This window comes from Bipolaris sorokiniana (genome assembly GCF_000338995.1).
Source record: "Bipolaris sorokiniana ND90Pr unplaced genomic scaffold COCSAscaffold_17, whole genome shotgun sequence".
NCBI lineage: Eukaryota > Fungi > Ascomycota > Dothideomycetes > Pleosporales > Pleosporaceae > Bipolaris > Bipolaris sorokiniana.
This window is the reverse complement of record NW_006911911.1, coordinates 377,210-397,161: the sequence shown is the minus strand read 5'-3', so window position 1 is coordinate 397,161 and position 19,952 is coordinate 377,210. Positions and strand designations below refer to the sequence as shown.

Sequence of the window (19,952 nt, the reverse complement as noted above, 5' to 3'; positions counted from 1 at the left end):
CGGGTCATTCTCATCACCTGACTAGCGGCCCGTCAGATCTGTTTCTATTTCAGAATTTTCTCTAAAGCTTACCCTCAAGCTTCAGGGTTCGGATGCAGATCTGCTCGTGCCATGTCATGGATGAACATTAATCGTGAGTACTGTCCCTCTGCCGTCCGAAAGATATCGCTAGGTATAAGTAGATGAGCCTCAGACATCTTTGTATTTGGAATCAATACTATCACACTCTTTCATTACTTTGCTTTACAGCTTCTTCCAGTCATTTCAACTCCTATCCCAGAATAGTCTTTTGGTCACAATCGTGGTTTTTACCTTCCATACCTAATGTATATTCGCAATATTCTGGTCTCTGGCCTAGCGGCTGCCAGCACAGTCCAAGCCTACAACAACGACACATTCGGCGAAGATGAGAAGTGGATAGTGGCAGATCCAGCTCCAGTACAGAAACGACAGTTCATCAACGTCTTCGGCCTACTCAGCAGCATCTTCGGCGGCGGCAACAAACAAGATACAAGCGAATGCCCTGCCATCTGGACCCAAATATCCGCCACTCTTACCCAACAATTCTCCGCAAACGGCGAATGCACAGATGCTGCTCGGGCCGCCATCCGAGCTGCTTTCCACGACTGCTTCCCAGGAGCTTGTGATGGCTCTCTCATCCTAGCCAACGAGTGTGCACAAGCCCCCAGCCGCGGCCTCCAGCGCTTCTGCAGCAACCTCGCAGGTGTAGCCTCGCAAACCAACGTCGGCGTCGGAGATCTCATCCAGTTCGCCGCCGCACACGCCGTCAAGACATGTCCTGAAGGACCCGTCGTCCCCATCCGAATCGGGCGACAAGATTCTAGCCGCGAAAACGACTGGAGAATACTACCACGAGGCGATGCCAGAGGAAACGATGTCGTCAGATTATTCTGTAAGTTCCCTCCAAACAATATTCCTTGAGAGAAACCCCTCTTTCTAACAATATACACAACAGCATCCAAAGGTTTTAGCCCCGTCGATCTCGCCGCCCTCCTCGGCGCCCACTCAACCGCCAAACAACAATTCGTCGACCCCTCCCAAGCCGGCGCCGCTCTCGACTCCACCCCAGGCGTCTGGGACATCAAATACTACACCGAGACTCTGCGTGGAAATGCACCCTTCATCCTCCCAGCCGACAGAAATATTGCGAGGAACCCGGCGACTGCGCTGGCTTTTGCGCGGTTTGGGGTTAGTAAGAAGGCGTGGGATGATGCGTTTGTTGTGGCTATGGTTAAGATGGGGATGATGGGTGTGACGAATCGGAATATGATTGATTGTACAAGTGCGTTGCCGAAGAGTAGTGCGGCGAAGAGGGAGGTTAAGGAGAGGAGGGTTTCGGGGAGGTTTACGTGGTAGGTGGTGTAAAGGGGGGATTGAGTGGAAGGCCGATCTTGAACATGTGTTACGATATTTTTGTGTATATTTCGGCTTTTTCTTTTGTCGTTGTTATATTGTATGTTTCTATTTCACGATTTGTGTTTTATGATACCATTGTGTTTGGAAGATGGAAGGGAATTGTATTTGTAAGGTGTTACAGGATTAGGAAAAAAATCAGTATTTGATCTGAGAAGATTCCTAGATTGAGATTATTGATAGTTCAGTGACTAACATGACACTTCACCCACCCCCTATAAGCCAGTTGTAACAACTCAACTGAGGACTAGAGTATCAACTGTAAACTGTTCTTCCCGAAAAAAAAGGTCACTGCCATTTACCCATACTCCCATCTATACATCAGAAGTTCCAAGTCTCAGAGATGACCAATACACACACACAAGAAGATTGATAGACTTCTTACATTGTCAGTCTCTACTCTATCTCCCCACCTCCACACTCTACGAATTCGAAAAAGAAAGACAACAAAAATGGCACCATGCAAATGCGACTAACTCTCTCGGTAACCCACTCCATGCATGCCCGGTACCCGCATTCCCAATTTCCCATGTCCCTTTTCACCCGCACAGTCCAAACGCAACCATAACGCACTACAATGCACCCTACTTTCAAGCACAACATTCTAAACAAACAAAATCGGGAAAAGTTATATACCCCAAAAAGTCAAAAAAAAATTACCCTATCCATTCCATACACATACATACATGCCTACCTACTCCTCCTGCCCCCATATTAATCCCTTTCTTTCCTTATCCTATCCTACCATCCTATCCCAACCCGCAACACACATGCACCTTGCCAGACCGATACCATGCAAGCAACCAAACATCTTGAATTAACTAAAGTATAACAAGAAAAAAAAAGAAGCGTGGGGACGGGGAAAAAAGTGGGGGAATGACGGGTATCCAAAGATTTTTCCAAGAATGATGGCGTAAAGAAAAATCTGCAAAAAGAAGGGGTACAAAAATAATAATCGGGTGTGCAAAGGAGAACGAACAATACAATGAAGAAGAGGAAAAAAAACAAAACAAAGGATAGTCCATCACACGACAACAGCTCAACAAAACAAGGTCTTGCTAGTAGATCGATAAAGGTACCTGATCAACTGCTGCAACTCACAAGAAAAAACAACACATTACGCTGCGCACCCCTCTCTCTTCTCCCTTCCTATACAGGCAACCACCTCCCCATCATCTACACCCTTATCCTTTAAATACCCAGAAGAATCCCTTGCCAAGCCCTTCCTTAAGAAAAATTACAAAAAAGATGTAACAAGCTCTCAAATTACTCAGGCGGCGGCGTAGGCAAGTCCCTACCCTTGAGCTCTGGACTCGGGGGATGAACAACCGTAACAGGGGTGGTAGGTGGGTTCTCTGCATCGAGGTCTGCGTCTTCGGTAGTAGTAGTAGCGGTGGCACCGTCTATACTAGCGTTACTAGCACCACCGTTGTCGCCGCCTTCTTCAGGTATAGCGGAGGGACTTAGTAGGCCATCCTCGGTTTTGGCAGAGGCAGCTTGTTGGCGGCGGTTCCTTCGCCGTTGGCGTTCGGTGTCTGCGCTTTCTCTGCGCCGGCGCACAGATAGCGAGCCGTCTTTGTTGATGGAGGCGCCGGATTGGAGGCCCTCGAGCATGGCGGCGGCGCGGTCGGCAATGTCTGCTTCTGCGGCATCTGAGGCAATGGCTGCGATGCCGCCGCTAGAGCTGGCATCGCTTTCGGCAGTATCGCTCGTGGGGCTGAGGAGCTTGCTCTTTTCGTCTGCTTCTTGAGATTTTTCTTTGTCGTCCTCTACGTTGACGCCAATTTCTGGCATCTTTTGGCCACTAGCCACGCGGACTTGGTGTTTGTCCTTTAAGCGGGCACGACGACGGCGATCGCGTTGATCTCTTGCTTCTGGTTTCGCGGCACGCAACTTCTGGAGCAAATCGTCCATGGCGCCTGTGGAGGCGGGGGATTTGGGCGCGTCCGAGTCGGACAGTGCGTTGGGAGAGAGAGGGTTGGAGTTTTGAGCTTGCTTGCGGCGCATAGAAATTTCATTGCGGCGGTGTTGTTCCTCGAGTTGGATGTTCTTGTCTTTGGATTTCTGAAGCGAGTTAGCAACCAGACAAACGCAATACACCCGTAATGGGAAAGTATAGATCAAGTTGACTTACCTTCCACTCTTGGACAAAGTTGGCCAGCTTCGCAAAGAAATCTCTTCTCGCACTATCGTCACTCGGGTCTTCTCCATAGAACGCCATAATGTCGTCGTAGCTCTTTTGCATATCCTCAAGGAAGACCTGCAATTGCTCTGCCTTCCTTCTAGCCTCCTTCATGTGTCTCTGCACAACAATCGATACCTTGTCTTCAGGATGGAACTTTGTGGGGTCCGAAAGGTTACCAGAGTCGAGCGACATTTGGACGTTCTTGACATTGTCAATGTACTTCCTGGCGTCGTTTTGTAGTTGCTCAACGTTAATCTTTTGCGCCGTCACGACACCGCTGATCTCGTCGGTGAAACCTTCCCATCCAGAATATTGGTTGCGCACAATTCTCTCAACGACATCGGCAAACGTAGACTCGTTCTTGTCGTCCTTGAGCATACCCAATCGACCGAGAGTGGACAGCTTGAAACCGCTAGCTTGCTTGTTGGCATCGTTCATGAAGTTACCAATATCGAGAATAAGACCCAGGACGCTGATCAAACTAGACGAATCTCTCAAGCTCTCTGACACGCGCGAGATCTCCAGAAGCTTGTTGGATATTTCTTCGTACTCGATTTCAAACGTACGAGTGAGCGTAAGCGCCCTCATCCTACTTTTCCAGTAATGATGGAGCTCGTAAGCCGTGTAAAGATAAATTTGATCTTCTCTGGTTAGTTCGTTTGGATCTTGCTCACGTTTACTGTCGTGAGCATTAGGTCCGGTCCAGTCCTTGGAGTAAGGAGCCATGAGTTTGGCAGTGTTGTCAGGAATATCGCACAAGTCGTTCTTCTGCAAGAAATCCATGGTAACGGGGTCGTCCAAAATCTTACTGTCGCAGTGGATAATCATGCGTACAATTTCCTCAACACCATAAGACGAGAACTTGGCCATGCTGATTTGGAAGTTTTGCATGAGGTCGCGGGAAATAATCTGCTTCTTTTCGTCCTTCTTGCCACCTTTCTTGCCAATCGCCTTGATCTCCTTGGCCAAGAACAGTTTCTCGACCTCCTCCAAGACACCCTTTTTCGCAAGTTCTTGATATTTTTCTTCCTTCTCTTCTGAAGTAAGGCCACGCGTGGCCCACACCGTTGTGGTGGGTTGGTCGACCTTGTCCCAATGAAGAGCCTTGAGCTTCTTCTTAGGCCGGGGTCCGGAAAGGGCAAACTGTTGGGCGGCACCAAAGCCAGGCGCTTTGGGAAGGAAACCAGGCATCTTGGCACCTGGCATTGGTGGAGGTGGCGGCGGTGGCGGCATGCCACCACCCGGCATAGGAGGTGGTGGAGGAATGCCCGCTTTGAAACCAAGTTTGCCCGGAGGCGGTGGCGGCGGTGGTGGAGGAGGCGGAGGAGCTCCCGTAGTGCCAGGCATAGGGGGTGGTACGGGTATGTTGGTAGGGAATCCAAGAGCACCAGGTGGTGGAGGTGGTGGAGGTGGAGGCGGAGCTCCAGCAGCTTTCGATGCATCACCATCGGCTGGTGTCTTTGGTGAGTCGGAGTCAAGGCTTGGGTGGGATGGTCCGGTAGTAACGCCATCGCCATTGTCTTCAGTATCAGATTCGTCGTATCGTTTGACGTTGGAGGTAATATCGGCCATAAGAGCATTAGCTGTGGACGCGCTGAGCTTGGGCTTGTGCATTTGGATAAGACGGGGCTTCTCAATAACAACATCGTCATCATCCATCTCAGAGAACTCAGCATCCTCGCCATTCTGACCGGGAAGACCAGGGAGGGGTTTCCTGCGTGGTACTCCACTCTTGGCACGTACTGACCCGAATGAGGTCGGTTGAAGACCTCCATAGCCTTGTTCGGACATGACTGGGACATCACCCTCCATCTTTTCTCGCAACTCCCTGAGCTTCTCACTCGGCTGCAAGTTCAAAGTCCTGCCTTCCAGAGTGGCTTGGGTCCTGGCTCTCTGCAGTTGAATCTCCAATCTGTTCATGAGGCGTTCACGATCCATGATACCCTGCATTTGAGTAGGGTCCGTAGCACCGAGGCCATCTTTGCCAGATTTCTTCGCTGCTGACGCTGCAACATCCTGGGCGTCTCTAAGCATCAGGTACAGTTCACGCGTCTCCAGCTCGTTTCGTTGCAGCTCTTGTGCTCGTATCCTCTGCATCTCGGCAAGATCCGCCTTCATCGACTCGACCTGTCTGCCACGGAGCTCAATGATGCGCTCTTGCTCTGACAGTTGTTTCTGGAGCTTCGACACCAAGCCGTCAGCACCCAACTCGAGCTGCGCTTTCATCTCATCGCGCTCCGCAATGGCCGAGTCTGCAATCTGGCGTGCTTCGACAGCCTCATCGCGTACTTGGCGGGCTTCAGAGTCGGTATACAGCTTGTCAAGCAAAGACTGAACAGTAAAGTTCAGACTTTGCTTCAGATCCATGTCTGGCAGTCTGCGGTCCATAGCCACATAACTGAGCATTTGATCTACCAATTGGAACATGCGTAACCGGTCTTCGCTCTCTGTATCCCGCATCAGCAACAGGTGTTGCATAGCCGACGTGAAGTAATCCTGTGCCCTGGTTCCACTAATCTTGCTCATAATGGCGTCCGTGATTTGTAGAGGGTCATTCAGATCCTTGGTTTCGCCCTCGACATTGTCCATCATGGAGCTGTTCTCCTTTTGAAGGAAATCTTCATAGTCGACTGCTTCATTCTCGAGATAGTGCTCGATTTGTTTGTCAATGACGTCGTACTGGAAGCCCTCCATCTTGTTAAAGATGCGCTTGATGCCACATGCTGTGAACTGAGCTCGCACGTGCATCCTAAGCTGGAGATCACGCTCTGGCGCATCGACAATCATGTTGATGAGGAAGAGGGTTGCGATGGCGTATTCCATGAGGAGGTTCTCTACGCCAATTCCTCCACTGCGGACTTCGTCTGATGCGCCGACCATGGATCCCATCTTTCCACGGCCATCAACTGTGACCTCGACGATACGCATCCATGCGTCGAAGCGGCTGTTTTCACCATATTGTGATTTGAGGTTGTCGAGTGCTTGTAGCACTTTTTCGTGTCCGCTTCCATTGCCCCAGTGGCACAAGAAAGTCAAGACATCCGAGACGAGTTTTCGTGTATTCAGTCGTGATGATATTAAAGAACCACACAGCGCCTGTATGATTGACGGGTGGTTCAAGGCGTTGTCGGCGCCATATTTGTTGTTCATCAGCGCCTTCAGGCACTTGATAATTTCGTATTCGCGTTCCACGTCATTCTCTGCTTTTTGTGCAATGACGCTAGGAGGGGGTTGAGGCCCTGTGCCTTTTCTGCGGTTGATTTTGGCCAGGACATTCGTGAGGGCGATTTGACCTTGGGCTTCGATGAAGCCCCTGACCCAGGCAATTGGCTGGGTTCTCAAGCTAATCTCCAAACTTGACATTTGCTTGATCGTTATCGAGTTGTCCATGACCTTCTTGACATACCACTCGGGGGATCCTTCTTCTTCGGCTCGTATCAAAATGTCTTGATTCCCAACCATGCCTCCTCCGCCACCGCCGCCGCCTCCATATGTTATCCGCTGGGTCTGGCGCTTCTTCTCTTCATGCTTGAATTCAGCAAGCTTGTCCTGGTACACAAGTGTCCACTTCTTGTCAATCTTGTATGCCTCCATCTGCCGCCGCGCCTGTTCGGGTAAACTCTTCCATCCTCGCTTGACCATGAGGTTCATAAACTCCTTCTCGACAATATGGTCGGGGGGCCGTTGTATGCTGAGGGTATTTTGGGGAAAGGAAGCCGTCGAGGCCGTCGGGGACGAGACATTGTAGTGCAGCAAGTGACGGTGCGAGTCGCGGGAGGCTGGTGCGGCGGTGGGCAGGAGGCTGCCAGGGTCGAGGCCTACGGACGAAAATGTCGACTGCGAAGAGTTTTGGGGGTAGAAGGTGTTGCTAGCACGCGACCTGGAGTCGTTGCTGTAGACGCTGGCTTGGTCGGACGAGGTGCGCGAGAAGCTGGCGTCGTTTGGGGGGTACTGGGGATAGGAGCCATCTCTGCTGCTGCCGCGAGTGCCCCATTGCTGCATCGAGACACCACGGTCGCCCGGGTTGCTCGAGGCAATGGTGGTGTGCGACGAGTGCGGCGGGGGCCTAGGCGGGCCCTGGTTGGAGTAGCCGTTGGGAGGCATGTTGTTGCCCGTGAAGACGGGGTACTGGTGGAAGTCGCTGCCGCCCTTGTTCAGGTGATGTGGCAGCGGTTCGCCCGACTTGAAGTTGTCGTCTCGGGGCGAGTCAATGGATGATACGGGGCCTGCTCGCGCAAAGATGCCCTCAGCGGTCATGGACACGGGCCTCTGGTCTATGGACGCGCCGCCGATGGAATGTCTTTGCGAGTGGCGGGACGACTGGGAGCCGTATGAACTGCCCGGGGGGCTGTCGATCGAAGACGAGGCAGTATGCTTTGAATCGCTGCCGCCCTTCTCCTTGTCCTTGTGCAGACGGCGCCCGAAGAACTTGCCGGCGGAAGATTGCCGACCCTTGCCATCCATCCCTATAGCGAGATTCTGTGCCCAATGCAGCCGACCTGGAGCGCGCCGCCCGACGAGTGCTCCGTTCCCCTCAGTGCAGGTGCACTACCGCCACTCGCGAACTCTGGCGGCACGGGGCAAGCGATGGCAGGCCGTGACTGCGGTTCAGTGTACGAGTCCAGCGAGGGTGCGGGGCTTTTGCTTTTGGGGCGTTGAAGTAATAGGGAATCCCTTTGAGGGGAGGGGGGGAGGGGGGCTCTGTGGTGGGCAATGCGGCTGCAGGTCAGTCGCGGGAAGTTGCCGAGTACTAGCGCCTCCTCCTGAAGAGAGAAGCGCGCCACAACGCCCAACTGGGCCGGGGTGGGTAGACAAATAGTATGGGCGTATGTCGTAGTATTGCTACTACGGTAGTTACGTATATGTGGATGGATGGTAGTCCCAGGACGGGCGCTTGGTCTATGATGCCACACGTGTGTATGTATGTATATATGTAAGTATACAAGTAAGTATACAGACATACTAGAACAAGATCCATACACTCCACCCTCGGCCAAAACGCACTCCTCGTTACAGCGCACCGAGGGCCGCTCCGCAACTGTCTCGTCCGTGTATGTGCGCGAGTGCCATGGCCTGAGGCCCGCCCGCCCTGGCCCCGACGTTCTCCTGAGACGTGCGCAATGTCCGTGTGGGCGTGGCGCCATAGCCCGTAGTTTGCAGGCACAGTAAAGTAAGTAGGGAGCCCCCTAGGCCCCTACGCATGGCCGCTCCAAGCCATTCCCGGCCATCCCATCCGCAAACCTTCATTCTTTCATCCTACCCCCCAAAAAGCCCAGAACGCGTTTGTCCGTTGCGCGGGTCCAAAGTGAGCTGTGGCGCAGCAGGCACCCACCACCACCACCGCCGCCTGCATAACCGCCTGTCGCCTGTCACACCTCTCTGACGTCTCTGGCCCCTCGTGTCTCAGCGATCTAGATCCGTGGCCGGCCTAGACAGTCGCAGTCCCGCGTCGCCCACGTCTTCGCTCACTAGACCTCTACATACAATACATACATGCATCCGCAGTCATGACGGGCTCGACGCATTTCTTAAAAGTGAGTTGGTCTGTACACGCCACATACAAACACCGTACATAAATATATAGACGTGACATGGCTGACAAAACCACCTCCCTGAAAGACCATTCTCGTGCCGCTCTTCCTCGCCGCCATCCTCTATGTCCTGCTCGCCCTTATCATCCTGCCCTTTGTGCGCCGCCACCGCAGCCGCTACAGCCAGTACCTGCCTGTTACCCCAGGCGTCACCGACTTCCCAACCTCTTGGCGCACAAAACTCTCAGACGCCCTCTATGGCCTGTTTGCTCCTTCGGCCTGGGTGAGACAGCGCGGCGTCATCCACGGAAACAGCCAGAACGATGATGAGCTCTTTGACGACGAAGAGGGCGAGGGCATGGTCGGCTTTGACCCGATTGACGAGAGGAGGAGAGAGGCCCTCGAGCAGCGCAGAAGCATGATGGACGACGAGATTCGTCTTGGCAGGGACCTCGAAGAAGGCTTCAAGGACGACAGCGAGGATGAGAGCGATGACGACACCCGCCCTTCTCGCTCACGGCACCCATGACACCACTGCTTCCACTGTCCATCTCACAAAAGACCCCTTCTTCACCTTGCATTTACCTATAATCTGATTCTTTTCCTTGGCCTCATACCATTTCCTAGCAAACACAAACACCAACCCTTGCCATTTTCAAGGCTGAGAAAAGCCAACTTTGCACAAACCATACACACACTTTTAGACATCACTCATCAGGAAACATGCATAGACTTTCAGTGAATATATTCATATACATGGGTGGGCGGGTGATTGCATCCAGCGCCCTGATAACTAAAAGGAAATTCGTCCCAAATCGCTCAAAATGGTCGCTAGCCTGCCAAACATGCCAATGTGGCCCGTTTACTTGCGCTGGCCGTACGCCTTGGTCGCGTAGTCGCCCTTGTGCACAATAAGATCCTCGGGCCGGTAGTTGTGGCGGCCGGAGAAGTACTCGTCCAGGATGGCCTTGGTGCCGTCGGCGTAGCGCTGCAGTTATAATCAGTATCATCCTTGCTGCAACTCTCTCTCTCTCTCTCGATTTCGATCTTACCTTTTGTGCGTCGATGGAGGTACCGGACATGTGGGGAACCATGGCGTTGCCACCGCCCCATGGGTTGGTGGCATAGCGGAGTGGGTGGTCCTTGGGAGCGGGCTGAGGGAACCAGACATCACCACCGTATCCACGGAGGTGGCCGTCCTTGAGAGCCTGTGCGACATCCTCCTTGACAACAATGGCACCACGGGCAGTGTTGACCAGCCATGAGCCCTTCTTCATCTTGGAAATGAGCTCCTTGTTGAACAGACCCCGTGTCTTCTCGTGCAGTGGGCAGTTGATGGTGACAACGTCGCACTGAGCAAGCATCTCCTCGAGGTTCTCAACACGGCGGCAGCCAATCTCCTTCTCCTTCTCCGCAGACAGAGGCTGGTAGTCAAAGTACAGCAGCTCCTTGCAGTCGAAAGGCTTGAGACGGCGGAGCACACGCTCTCCGATACGTCCGACAGCAACGGTTCCTACAACCTTGCCCTCGAGGTCGTACTCGTTCTTAGCGACCTCAGCAACGTTCCATTCACCCTTGGCAATCTGCTCGTGGGCGGGGACAAAGTTGCGGACGAGAGTCAGGATGGTCATAACGACGTGCTCAGCGACAGAGACGACGTTGGAGCCAGTAACCTCGGCGACTGTGATACCGCCATTTGTCTTGTTCGCAGCGTTGAGGTCGACGTGGTCAGATCCGATACCAGCAGTAACGGCAAGCTTCAGGTTCTTGGCCTTGGCGAGACGCTCTGCGGTAAGGTAACCGGGGTGGAAACTGTTGATCCCCGAGCAATTAGCCGAAACGTTCCCTTACATCATGGTGTTTGCATTACTAGTGCATGCCGACAGCGAGCTTGACGCGTGCTGGTGGGGCCGCCCTAGTGGGCACTGCGGGGTAGCTCTGACGTACGGAGTGGTGATGATAACTTCAGCATCAACAAGGTGCTTGTCGAACTCAGAGTCCTCGCCCTCCTTGTTGGATGTGGTTACCAGCTCGTGGCCTTGCTCCTCGATCCATTTCCTGATACCGAGCTCGTTCTCAGTGGTACCGAGAAGCTGGGGCTCCTGCTCGGCGTGGATGCCACCCTACCGTCACTGTTAGACTACAGCACCAAAAGGGGTTCCAATTGGCAAAACTTACATCGTAAAGGACAAGAAGAACTTTTCCCTGTTGCGAAGCGGTCGCGGTCAGCGTTCTGAAAGCATTGGGTTGTCGCAGCGACGAAGTCAATCGGGGTCCGGCGCGAGCGCTGAGGAGGGACGAGGCAGGGCGGGCAAGGCGCGAGGCAGCACGGGCAAATACCATTTTGAGTTGTTGAGCTTGTGAGATGCAAAGACTCGAGGATCCCAAGTGAAGATATATAGTAAAATCCTACGGGGGACAGGTCAAGGTACGTGTTCCTGACGCAAGATCAGTAAGCCGTATGCGGTTCTGCTACAAGCAAGGAGCAGGACAAAAGAGGGGGTGCGTGGGTCGCAATACCTCTTGCGGACCGAAGTGACGTCTCTGGCAATATGGAAGACAATTGATCGTGAGATCTATGTACAAAACGAGGTTGATGTGATGAAGAAGCAATTGAGGGGTCGTGAGGGGGCTCATTATATATCCTCCGCTCGTCCCCACCACGCGTGTCGTTGGCTTCGCTCTTTGGGTCGTGGGCCCCGAGTGTAAACTCAGCTGGCCCTTTCCCCCACTTGGTTCAATGCGACACGGTACGTGCAAAGACAGGTTGGGCCAAGAGCGGCGCCTGCGGGTACGACGGTCGTGTTTGGGAATTACTTCGCATTGCACCTGGTGCGGGGTCGCATCCAATGGCGCGAACCAGGTCGAAGATGCGCCAGGGCCGGGCACTAGCAGTCGATTCCCTATTCTGGAATCGTGAAGTCTCTCGCGAGAGACGGGTAGCGTACACAGTAGTCGATGAGACCAAGTGGGCCAATACAATTGCTCCGTTGCCGGAGCAGCTGCCCGACCGCGATGGCACGCATGTGGAGGTGCGTAAATCGAGCCTCGTCTTGGGCCTGAGGGATCTTACACGCGCGTACGCTAGTGCTCCATCTCGTCAGCCTCCAAAGCCTTGATCGAGGGGCTGCGGGGCTCCAATGCAAGTAAGCTGTGTGTTTTGCTGCATACACAGTAGTAGTCTTGCCCCCTGGTCATCGAGCTGGGTACTGTTGTCTGCGTGTATACAAGAGAAACAAGTGTGTTCAGTATACTATGGCCACCGTGACTGGCGCCACGGGTGACTATCCTGAGCTCCGTGGACACGACACGTAGTGGGGTGTATGTATGTAATAGGCGCAGTGCTGGCACACCCAACTCCATATCGAGTGTCTTGTCGCGGCCAAGCCGATCCAGACGACCGAAACCCCAAATGCCGTCCCGCCGCAGACGCAAATGGGGCTGCCCCTCGCGGTCGAGTCTCGCCTTTCTGCGGCTGCGAGTTGTCGCCGCCAAAAGCCGAACGAAGCTCGCAGCAAAGTAGGACGACGGTCGGTGTTCACCTCGTTCCCTCCGAGTTTCGGTGCTCAGGGCCCGGAGATGCTTCTTATCTTTCGGCCGAAACGCGGCGCCGACACCACTTTGCCTGCCCCTCCATTGTTCCAGCAAGCGGCAATTCGTGCTAAATCCACATCGCCAGTTGACGCTACGCATTGCTTCTCCCGATCCAGTAGACTGATCCCGCGCCTTGCTAGTCCTCAGCTTACAGGAGCATTAGAAGGTGCACATGTCCTGTTCTTGGGCTGGAATGGAAATTCTTGCCTCTCCCACACCTCATCCTTCGGTCTTGTCTTCGTTTGTGTGGCGTTTCGTATCTTCCTCGAGTCGAATGGCACTCACTCGCAAAGTGGCCAATCGCTTCACAATGTCCATTGTGGACACATGGTTCGGGCATTCTCTCGTGCCAGCCATTCACAATCTGCACCGATCTTCATGAAGAGCTCATCACTAAGCGTCCTCAGCATGCTCCGTGTCTGTTAATTTTTCAAGAATGACTGACCCCTTTCATGCGCCTGAACTGCGCAAAATCGACCACATGGCCTCTACTCTGCACTCTAGGCCACCTGTTTTCCGCCGACTCCAAAACCGAAACACCATCATCTCTATATAATGCAACAACCTGAAGAGCATTTCTAAACGATCCTTGCGTAATGGTAAAAGAGTCTGGTACGATTAATGGAACAAACACCGCATATAGGCAGATTTTGATTATCCAAGAAAGGGGGACTTTGAGGTAAAGTCTAATCAAAGTTGAAGTGATCGTCAAGGTTACAATGGTTCATGGTCATTCACAATGTCCACAAGTCCTCACAGATATGAATGCTTCTCTCGTAACATAATTTCAGCTTAGACAACCACAACTCATCAGTTACAAGCACCACGGCAGCACCATGAATACTCCACAAAAGCGTAAGAACGACGATACATGTCCATCCCGGAAACGGTTTGACCTTACGGGTCCTGATAGTCGAGCAGAACCTACGGATCCTGATAGTCCGGCAGGATCTACGGTTCCTAATACTCCGACAGAATTCACTGACATATCTACAGGAGGAAGACACCCAGAAGTCATAACTACTTTAGGAGACGTCATCCTTGAGCTTATCGAGAGAATACCTGGACAGGGAATGCGCAAGGTTTTGGTCTCATCTGTGGTCCTTAGCCATGCCTCGCCCGTATTTTCTATCATGTTTTGCCATGGCTCCTATGCGGGCCACGCTTTGTCGACAAGTTCACCGCATACTGTACCACTTCCCGGTGATGATCCGAAATCGATTTTTCTGATATGCCTGATTACTCGTTTCAAAACATTCCAGCTGCCAGACACGCTGAATGTCACCGAGTTCGCCAATTTCGCATATGTTTGCCACAAGTACTCATGCACAGAAGCTGTCCAAACGCATTCTTTGATTTGGCTTTCCTTCCTTTTGCAGAACCCAGAGGATGCGGATTTCGAGAAGTTGATTCTTGCTACACACTTCTTCGATCTGCATCAATCGTTCAACAAAATTACACGAAGCATAATTCGAGATTGGTTAGCTATCACTGACATCGCCACTGCTATGAAAGGTCACGAAAGACTACCGGTAACTCTGTTCGAAAAAGTAGGAGCTTCCCAGATTTTATGTCAGAAGCAAGTGGAGGAAGCTCTCGGTGCTATTGTCAATGAAAAGGACGCATGCGACTGGCTCAAGTTGCGTGTTGGCACTGTATTCCATACTCTCGTATCCGGAGGAATGTGGCATCTCGTGCAACAGTCTATCAAGAAAATCAGGGACCGACTGACACAGGTTGGTACTCCTATTACAAAGACTCTGGCTAAATTTTGCGAAAGTTTCAGGTGCAACTGTAAATCGGCTGGCTCTCTGAATGCCCGAGTCGTTCGTAAGCTCGACCAGATGTATGCCGATGTCAAAGGCACGTGCCTCGATTGTGCGCAATAGAATGGGTTGGGAATACACGAATCCGATTGTTTTTACCTCTATCGCCTTAAGGATTGTCCAGGTAGCTGAGTGGAACGCGATCGAATAGTGTCACATGTTACCGGACTATTGGGCCGTTGCAGTTGCCGCTCTTCCATGATTTTGTTGGAAACTACGGGCTACTGACTCAAATTTGTGGGAAGCTGGTGGTATTAAAATTATATCCATAGAATCTGGCAGTATATGGCTTCATTTGCTTGGGTATTAGGTGTCGTTCAAGGACAGGACTCGGTCCCTCAATTTGCTTCGGCTAGTGTATAGTTTAGAAGCATCACTATTTTCCATCCTTACTTTACCAAGGTAATTTCCTACATTGCCTTTCTTTACCATGCAGATTACACAAATGTACTTTTAATCATCTGAAAACTTCCACTCTTCCATTACCCGCCATGACTGGCTTTTTCGCCCGCAAAGTTACACCATCAAGTTCAGAAAATGGCCGCAAAATGCTCGCTCTCATCTCCGTATCACGCCCGCTAACCGCATGCGGAAAGTCATCAACCCAATGCACATCCACGACCATCAAATTAGGCGCAGCTATCTTTAGAATCTCACACAATCTCGTCGAACTCCTCCAAAGCATCTCTGTACAAGTCTTCAAATGAATCTCATCATATGCACACACAGTCTCCATGCGGGCACGTGGCCCACGCGGTTGCCTCTGCCGATAACAACTAAACCTTGCTATATCGACGCGCAACCGTGCCTTTCTCATCATCTGTACATATGCTGATTTCACTAGGCGTTCATACGCCGGATGCTCCAGCATAGAGGCGTAGTACTCATACATCCAGGAGCCATCACTCGGAGTCAACGGATGCAACTCGAATGCCGTCGTCGACAAGAACTGCTCGCGCGCTTCCTGGTATACCTTCTTACAAACCAGGAGCAATTTTATCGCCGGACAGCCTCCATGTATAGAAATTATAGCATCGTCTCAAAGTATGTAGGAAACAGCATCTTCTCTTTGCTTCCTCTGCGGACGATAGACAGCAATATCTTCGGAACTTTCGCACTCGTCAGCATCATCTGCGGAAAAGCAAGCAAATCCTTCCAGGCAAACACGAATGCACATGTACCTTATCTCGTATCTGCCAGTGCCGCTTGCATAGGCATATATCATGCTCCTCAGCTCCGTCGGAAGACGCAGAAAAGGTGACGTGTCGACGTCTTGTTGAGAGCGCCTTGAAGAGCAGAAAGTGTTGGGGAGAAGTCCTATTGGCTGGCAAAAGCGTTTCATGTACATGTACCATGGCCGTGGTGGCGGCGGTGGCGGCGACACATATCGCTGTAACTGACACCTGTGATGGTTACACGGCGGCGGATGGAGATATAGCCACAGTCTCGTCGGGAAGTAATGTGGCGCGAACAAGAATGTGTTTATCGCCCCCGGGATTCTCCAAGGTAGGTTTGAGTTGCCCCTTGGCGGTACGAAAATGTGGACAAGGGAGTGGTGGTACTGGAGTAATATTTTCTGTGCGTAGAATTGACAGATGAATCCAATGATGGCAGCGGGGATAATGCCATTGATGAAGTCCGCAAGGCTTCTGCCGTACCTAGCTAAACGGCCCATAGTGCTCTAGACTTCTCAGATAAGATGTGTACTACATACGGTGTTCGGAAGCGCTTGCCTGGTTTCGGTAGGTCGGGCTGGCGGGCTGGCGGGCTGGCGGGAACACGACGGGAGATCAACGGGGGTAGTAGCTTGGTTTGTGGAGATGGCTTTCAAAGTGCATGTCGTGATGCGTACATGAGACGGGCATGGCTGGGGTAGATAGTAACAAGATGTGAGTAGCAGGGTCCTTTGTAGATGTCGAAAGCTGACTGGTTGCCTAACAGTCTTGATGTACACCCTCATGTCCATAATTTCTTCGATTTCCTACATCACCATGTAGTAATGGTGCAAACCCCCACTTTCCCAGAAGCAAAAATTAACATCACTGTACGACTTCAACTCGACGTCTCAAGTTTTAGAACACAACATGTACAAACAGAAAAACGTTCCTCGTTCCCATGCGGCTGACACGACGTAACCACCCAAGCCACCATCCCCACATTTCCCAGCTAGTCGTTAGCCCCCCGATTGCGATGTCGTCTTCCCAGCTTATCCCTCTGCATCGCCTACTTTCCGCTGACAGATCACTTACACATCTTCCCTAAACCCGGCAACAAACAGGATAAAACAGAAAAAACCCGAGCTCTTTCTTTCTCCCAAGCCCACTCGGCTCCTTTCCCCCCTCCTTTCTCTTCCTTGTTAATATCTGCCCCACTACCACTGATTCGCCATGTTTCCCCATCTACCCACTCGTGGCGCTACCTCATAAAGTACACTGCAACTTGCATATCACGCGCTCTCCTCGGCATTTGCGCCCTGAGCCCATTTCTCCTATCGCTTTCTTTTTGTGCTGTTGCTACCGTTCGCGGAACAATCCGTGCAAGAAAAAAAACGGGTCCGATATTAAACCTCAAGGTCACGCACTCTAACTGTTTTGTTGGTTGTGAGCGAATAAAGTACGTTGTGTGGTACGTAGCGAAAAGGCGGGGGAGGGGAGTGAGAACTGGGATACGCTGAAAACGGAAAGCGGGTTTCCCGCCGTCACGAGGAGGAGACCCGAAATTGCGTCTTCTGGGGTACCTAATTTATCGTGCAGGCAAAAGTCGTCTTGTTTGGGCTGTTTCAAACGTCAAAGAAAGTGGGGACTTGTTGCTTTCACTAGGGATCCCTTTCTGTTGTAGCCGTGTTAAGTGAAGGGGGTGTGTTGGTTTGCCCTTGGAAGGAAGGCCCAAGCGGCGGAATTTTTTTCGATCCTTGTTTTCCGCGTGCGTGGTATAACGTTGGGTGAGTGGAATAATACCTGTGTGACGGTCGATCAGGTTATAAGAACCTTGGGTCCGTTTCTAGACTAACAGACGTAGTGTTGACATTGGACTACACTACCTACTTTTCAAACTCGTCACTTGACTCTTGTATACCACCAACAGCATTTATCCAAGATGTTGACCCATCTCCCAACCATGCTCTTCCTTCTCGCCGCCGCCATAGCGACACCTGCGTTCGCAGGCATCCAGCAATCAGACTTCAGCGGCATCGGCCACATTTACGTGCTCAAATCAGATAACTGGCAGACGGCAACACCGAAGGCAACCGTCGGCTGCCTCGACACCAACGGCAAGTTTATATCAGACAAGAGCCCCTTCAACAAATGCGGCGTCTTCTCCCGCCTAGAAGACTTCCCCTACACGCTCAGCACGTCAAAGGGAAACTGCACCTTCGAAGACGACAAGCAAGAAAAGAATACGGATAGTTACTACGGAAAGACGGATTCAGCATGGAGTTGCGGTGAGCGTGTCGCAGACATCTATGATCAACTGTACACAATCGTACGCCTTCCGCATTCCGAAACCACCTACCTACCCGCGCAGTTGTGTTTGCTAACTGAGAGAAATAGAACGGCTTCTCATACGTCTTCCTCTGCTTCGGCGACGTAGCGTGTTTCTACGACGCAAAGCACACGCCTAATCCCCATGAGATTCTCCCGCTGTGGCAGTATCGCTGGGGCTCCCAGCAGATGGGTATCACGCCTGGACATATCCAGCTGCAGCTCATGTGGAAGAAGATTGGTGAGTTACCGGGACAGTCCGAGGTAAGCGAGTTCTTGGGGCCGAGGGTGCAGGTTAAGGAGGGGTCACAGATGCCGTTGATGGGGAAGAAGGCGAGGGTTTGAGTGATGTGAGAGAGGTGCGTGGTTGGAGGAACGAGGGTACATAGCTAAGTGTGGGGGTTTTCAAGGTATACTATGGGATTTCGGTGTTTTCGGATTGTATTTGTGTATATGAAGGGGGTGCTATAGCACATACGACTTTTGTAACGATTTGCGAGCTCGGGTATGATTTATGATTAGGTTAGAAATGAAAAAAAAAATAAGACTCAAACATTGGTGTATACCGCTGTGCATTCATTATCCCACCCAAACAAGAATCCAACATCTCCCTCAGATCCATCCCAAGCCTCTACCGTTCATCCCTTCCCACAACTTGACTTTTTTTTTCTTCCGCTGCCACAGCAATCCTACTCTTTCCACCCCCATTCCTCAGTACACTGACAATCCCACTTCCAACGTACCCACCCTCACCCCATCTCTCCTCCCATCTTCTAAACACGTAACCCCGATGTCACGCTATCCTGCCCGCTTTTCCGCGCATACATGTTCAGCATTCCGTGAGTTAGTGGGGCTGTATGCACTAATGTCATTAGAAGCATTAAGAAAGAAGAAAAAGAAGAAGAAGAGGGGTACACGCTCAATGTCTTGATGTGCAAAATGAGGAGGATAAGGATGTATAGGGGGAGAAAAGATGGAGGAGGGATATAGTGTGTTGTACGTATCGGGGGTTGGGTTAGTAAGATTGCGGGTGGGAGTGAGGTTGTGCTTGTAAGAAGGGGTAGCGTGTGCCGATGTATTGGATTGAGAGTTCAGGCGAGATAGCTGGGGATTGCTGGTTGTAATGCTTGGTATGTGAAGGTGTAAGCGGCGGTAGTTTTGTTAGGTGAGAGTGGATAGGGCTAGTATAGAGGACGACAATGTAGCACTGAACTCCTTACCTTCTTTCACCATGACGACAGCAAACAGCACATCGCATTTTTTTCTCACTGCATCACCACAGCCACACTAACGCGTGAATAACTTGAATCTTCAATTTGACTTTTTTTCCACATATCCGGATATCGTTAGTCCCATACACGCCCCCTATAGCATCTTCAAAGACTCCTTATCAAGACAAAAAAAAAGAACCCGAAAAACCCAGTTCTCTCCGCACGCCGCGCTAAGTCATGACCAACTACACACTCTCGTAGTAAGAGTCCAAAAAAACTCCCTCGAAATCAGCAAACGATCAAAAAAGAAAGTTTCCACCACGCTCATTAAATATGAAATTGCCTCGATGCCGACAATTGCGCTGAACAAAGCAAAAGAGACCCAGATCCGAAATCAGCAAAGGAAAAAAAGATAAAGAGAGATGACACCTTCAAACCATGCAGTGTGTTGTGGAGTGAGTAAAAAAAAGGAAGAAGAGCATGTCTAATCCGAACGCGCGCGCCTTGTAACAAGGGGGTATCAGAGTGATTGGGGTTGGTACGTATGTGCTGTCAAGTTCGCATAAAACGACAGAAAAGAAAAAGGATGAGTAAACTCGTCTTTTTGTCCGAAAAGCCCAGAGAAGAAGCCAGATCCCGCTGGAAGCAATAGTTGGGCGATTGGAAACAGAATGCCGACTAGTATTAAG

General features: G+C 51.4%; 9 protein-coding genes across 9 annotated transcripts; 6 read left to right on the top strand and 3 right to left on the bottom strand.

Moving 5' to 3' along the window:
- The first annotated feature begins 125 nt into the window (after positions 1-125).
- Positions 126-1,471, top strand: COCSADRAFT_152826 (uncharacterized protein). Its single transcript, XM_007706834.1, has 2 exons — positions 126-913; positions 977-1,471. The coding sequence occupies exons 1-2, from the start codon at positions 325-327 to the stop codon at positions 1,375-1,377; spliced, it is 990 nt and encodes a 329-aa protein (XP_007705024.1). The 5' UTR covers positions 126-324; the 3' UTR covers positions 1,378-1,471.
- An 863-nt stretch (positions 1,472-2,334) lies between these two features.
- COCSADRAFT_256655 (uncharacterized protein) lies at positions 2,335-2,664 on the top strand. Its single transcript, XM_007706833.1, has one exon. The coding sequence runs from the start codon at positions 2,420-2,422 to the stop codon at positions 2,627-2,629; it is 210 nt and encodes a 69-aa protein (XP_007705023.1). The 5' UTR covers positions 2,335-2,419; the 3' UTR covers positions 2,630-2,664.
- A 36-nt stretch (positions 2,665-2,700) lies between these two features.
- Positions 2,701-8,083, bottom strand: COCSADRAFT_164834 (uncharacterized protein; the record flags this gene model as incomplete). The annotated part of the gene is made up of 2 exons (XM_007706832.1): positions 2,701-3,498; positions 3,569-8,083. 2 exons carry the CDS (start codon positions 8,081-8,083, stop codon positions 2,701-2,703), a joined length of 5,313 nt encoding a protein of 1,770 aa, XP_007705022.1.
- Positions 8,084-8,876: 793 nt separating this feature from the next.
- COCSADRAFT_256626 (uncharacterized protein) lies at positions 8,877-9,768 on the top strand. The gene is made up of 2 exons (XM_007706831.1): positions 8,877-9,153; positions 9,239-9,768. Exons 1-2 carry the CDS (start codon positions 9,127-9,129, stop codon positions 9,677-9,679), a joined length of 468 nt encoding a protein of 155 aa, XP_007705021.1. The 5' UTR covers positions 8,877-9,126; the 3' UTR covers positions 9,680-9,768.
- A 244-nt stretch (positions 9,769-10,012) lies between these two features.
- COCSADRAFT_102003 (uncharacterized protein) lies at positions 10,013-11,493 on the bottom strand (the record flags this gene model as incomplete). Its single annotated transcript, XM_007706830.1, has 4 exons — positions 10,013-10,138; positions 10,203-10,962; positions 11,098-11,273; positions 11,329-11,493. 4 exons carry the CDS (start codon positions 11,491-11,493, stop codon positions 10,013-10,015), a joined length of 1,227 nt encoding a protein of 408 aa, XP_007705020.1.
- Positions 11,494-11,999: 506 nt separating this feature from the next.
- COCSADRAFT_347799 (uncharacterized protein) lies at positions 12,000-13,375 on the top strand (the record flags this gene model as incomplete). Its single annotated transcript, XM_007706829.1, has 2 exons — positions 12,000-12,182; positions 12,493-13,375. 2 exons carry the CDS (start codon positions 12,000-12,002, stop codon positions 13,168-13,170), a joined length of 861 nt encoding a protein of 286 aa, XP_007705019.1. The 3' UTR covers positions 13,171-13,375.
- Positions 13,376-13,757: 382 nt separating this feature from the next.
- On the top strand, positions 13,758-14,297 carry COCSADRAFT_65002 (uncharacterized protein; the record flags this gene model as incomplete). Its single annotated transcript, XM_007706828.1, has 1 exon — positions 13,758-14,297. A coding segment is annotated over one exon (540 nt), but the record flags the coding sequence as incomplete, so codon positions are not given.
- A 1,146-nt stretch (positions 14,298-15,443) lies between these two features.
- COCSADRAFT_256601 (uncharacterized protein) lies at positions 15,444-16,440 on the bottom strand. Its single transcript, XM_007706827.1, has 2 exons — positions 15,752-16,440; positions 15,444-15,679 (listed from the first exon to the last, which is right to left on the bottom strand). Exons 1-2 carry the CDS (start codon positions 16,243-16,245, stop codon positions 15,610-15,612), a joined length of 564 nt encoding a protein of 187 aa, XP_007705017.1. The 5' UTR covers positions 16,246-16,440; the 3' UTR covers positions 15,444-15,609.
- Positions 16,441-17,666: 1,226 nt separating this feature from the next.
- On the top strand, positions 17,667-18,397 carry COCSADRAFT_101661 (uncharacterized protein; the record flags this gene model as incomplete). Its single annotated transcript, XM_007706826.1, has 2 exons — positions 17,667-18,053; positions 18,122-18,397. 2 exons carry the CDS (start codon positions 17,667-17,669, stop codon positions 18,395-18,397), a joined length of 663 nt encoding a protein of 220 aa, XP_007705016.1.
- Between the last annotated feature and the right edge of the window lie 1,555 nt (positions 18,398-19,952).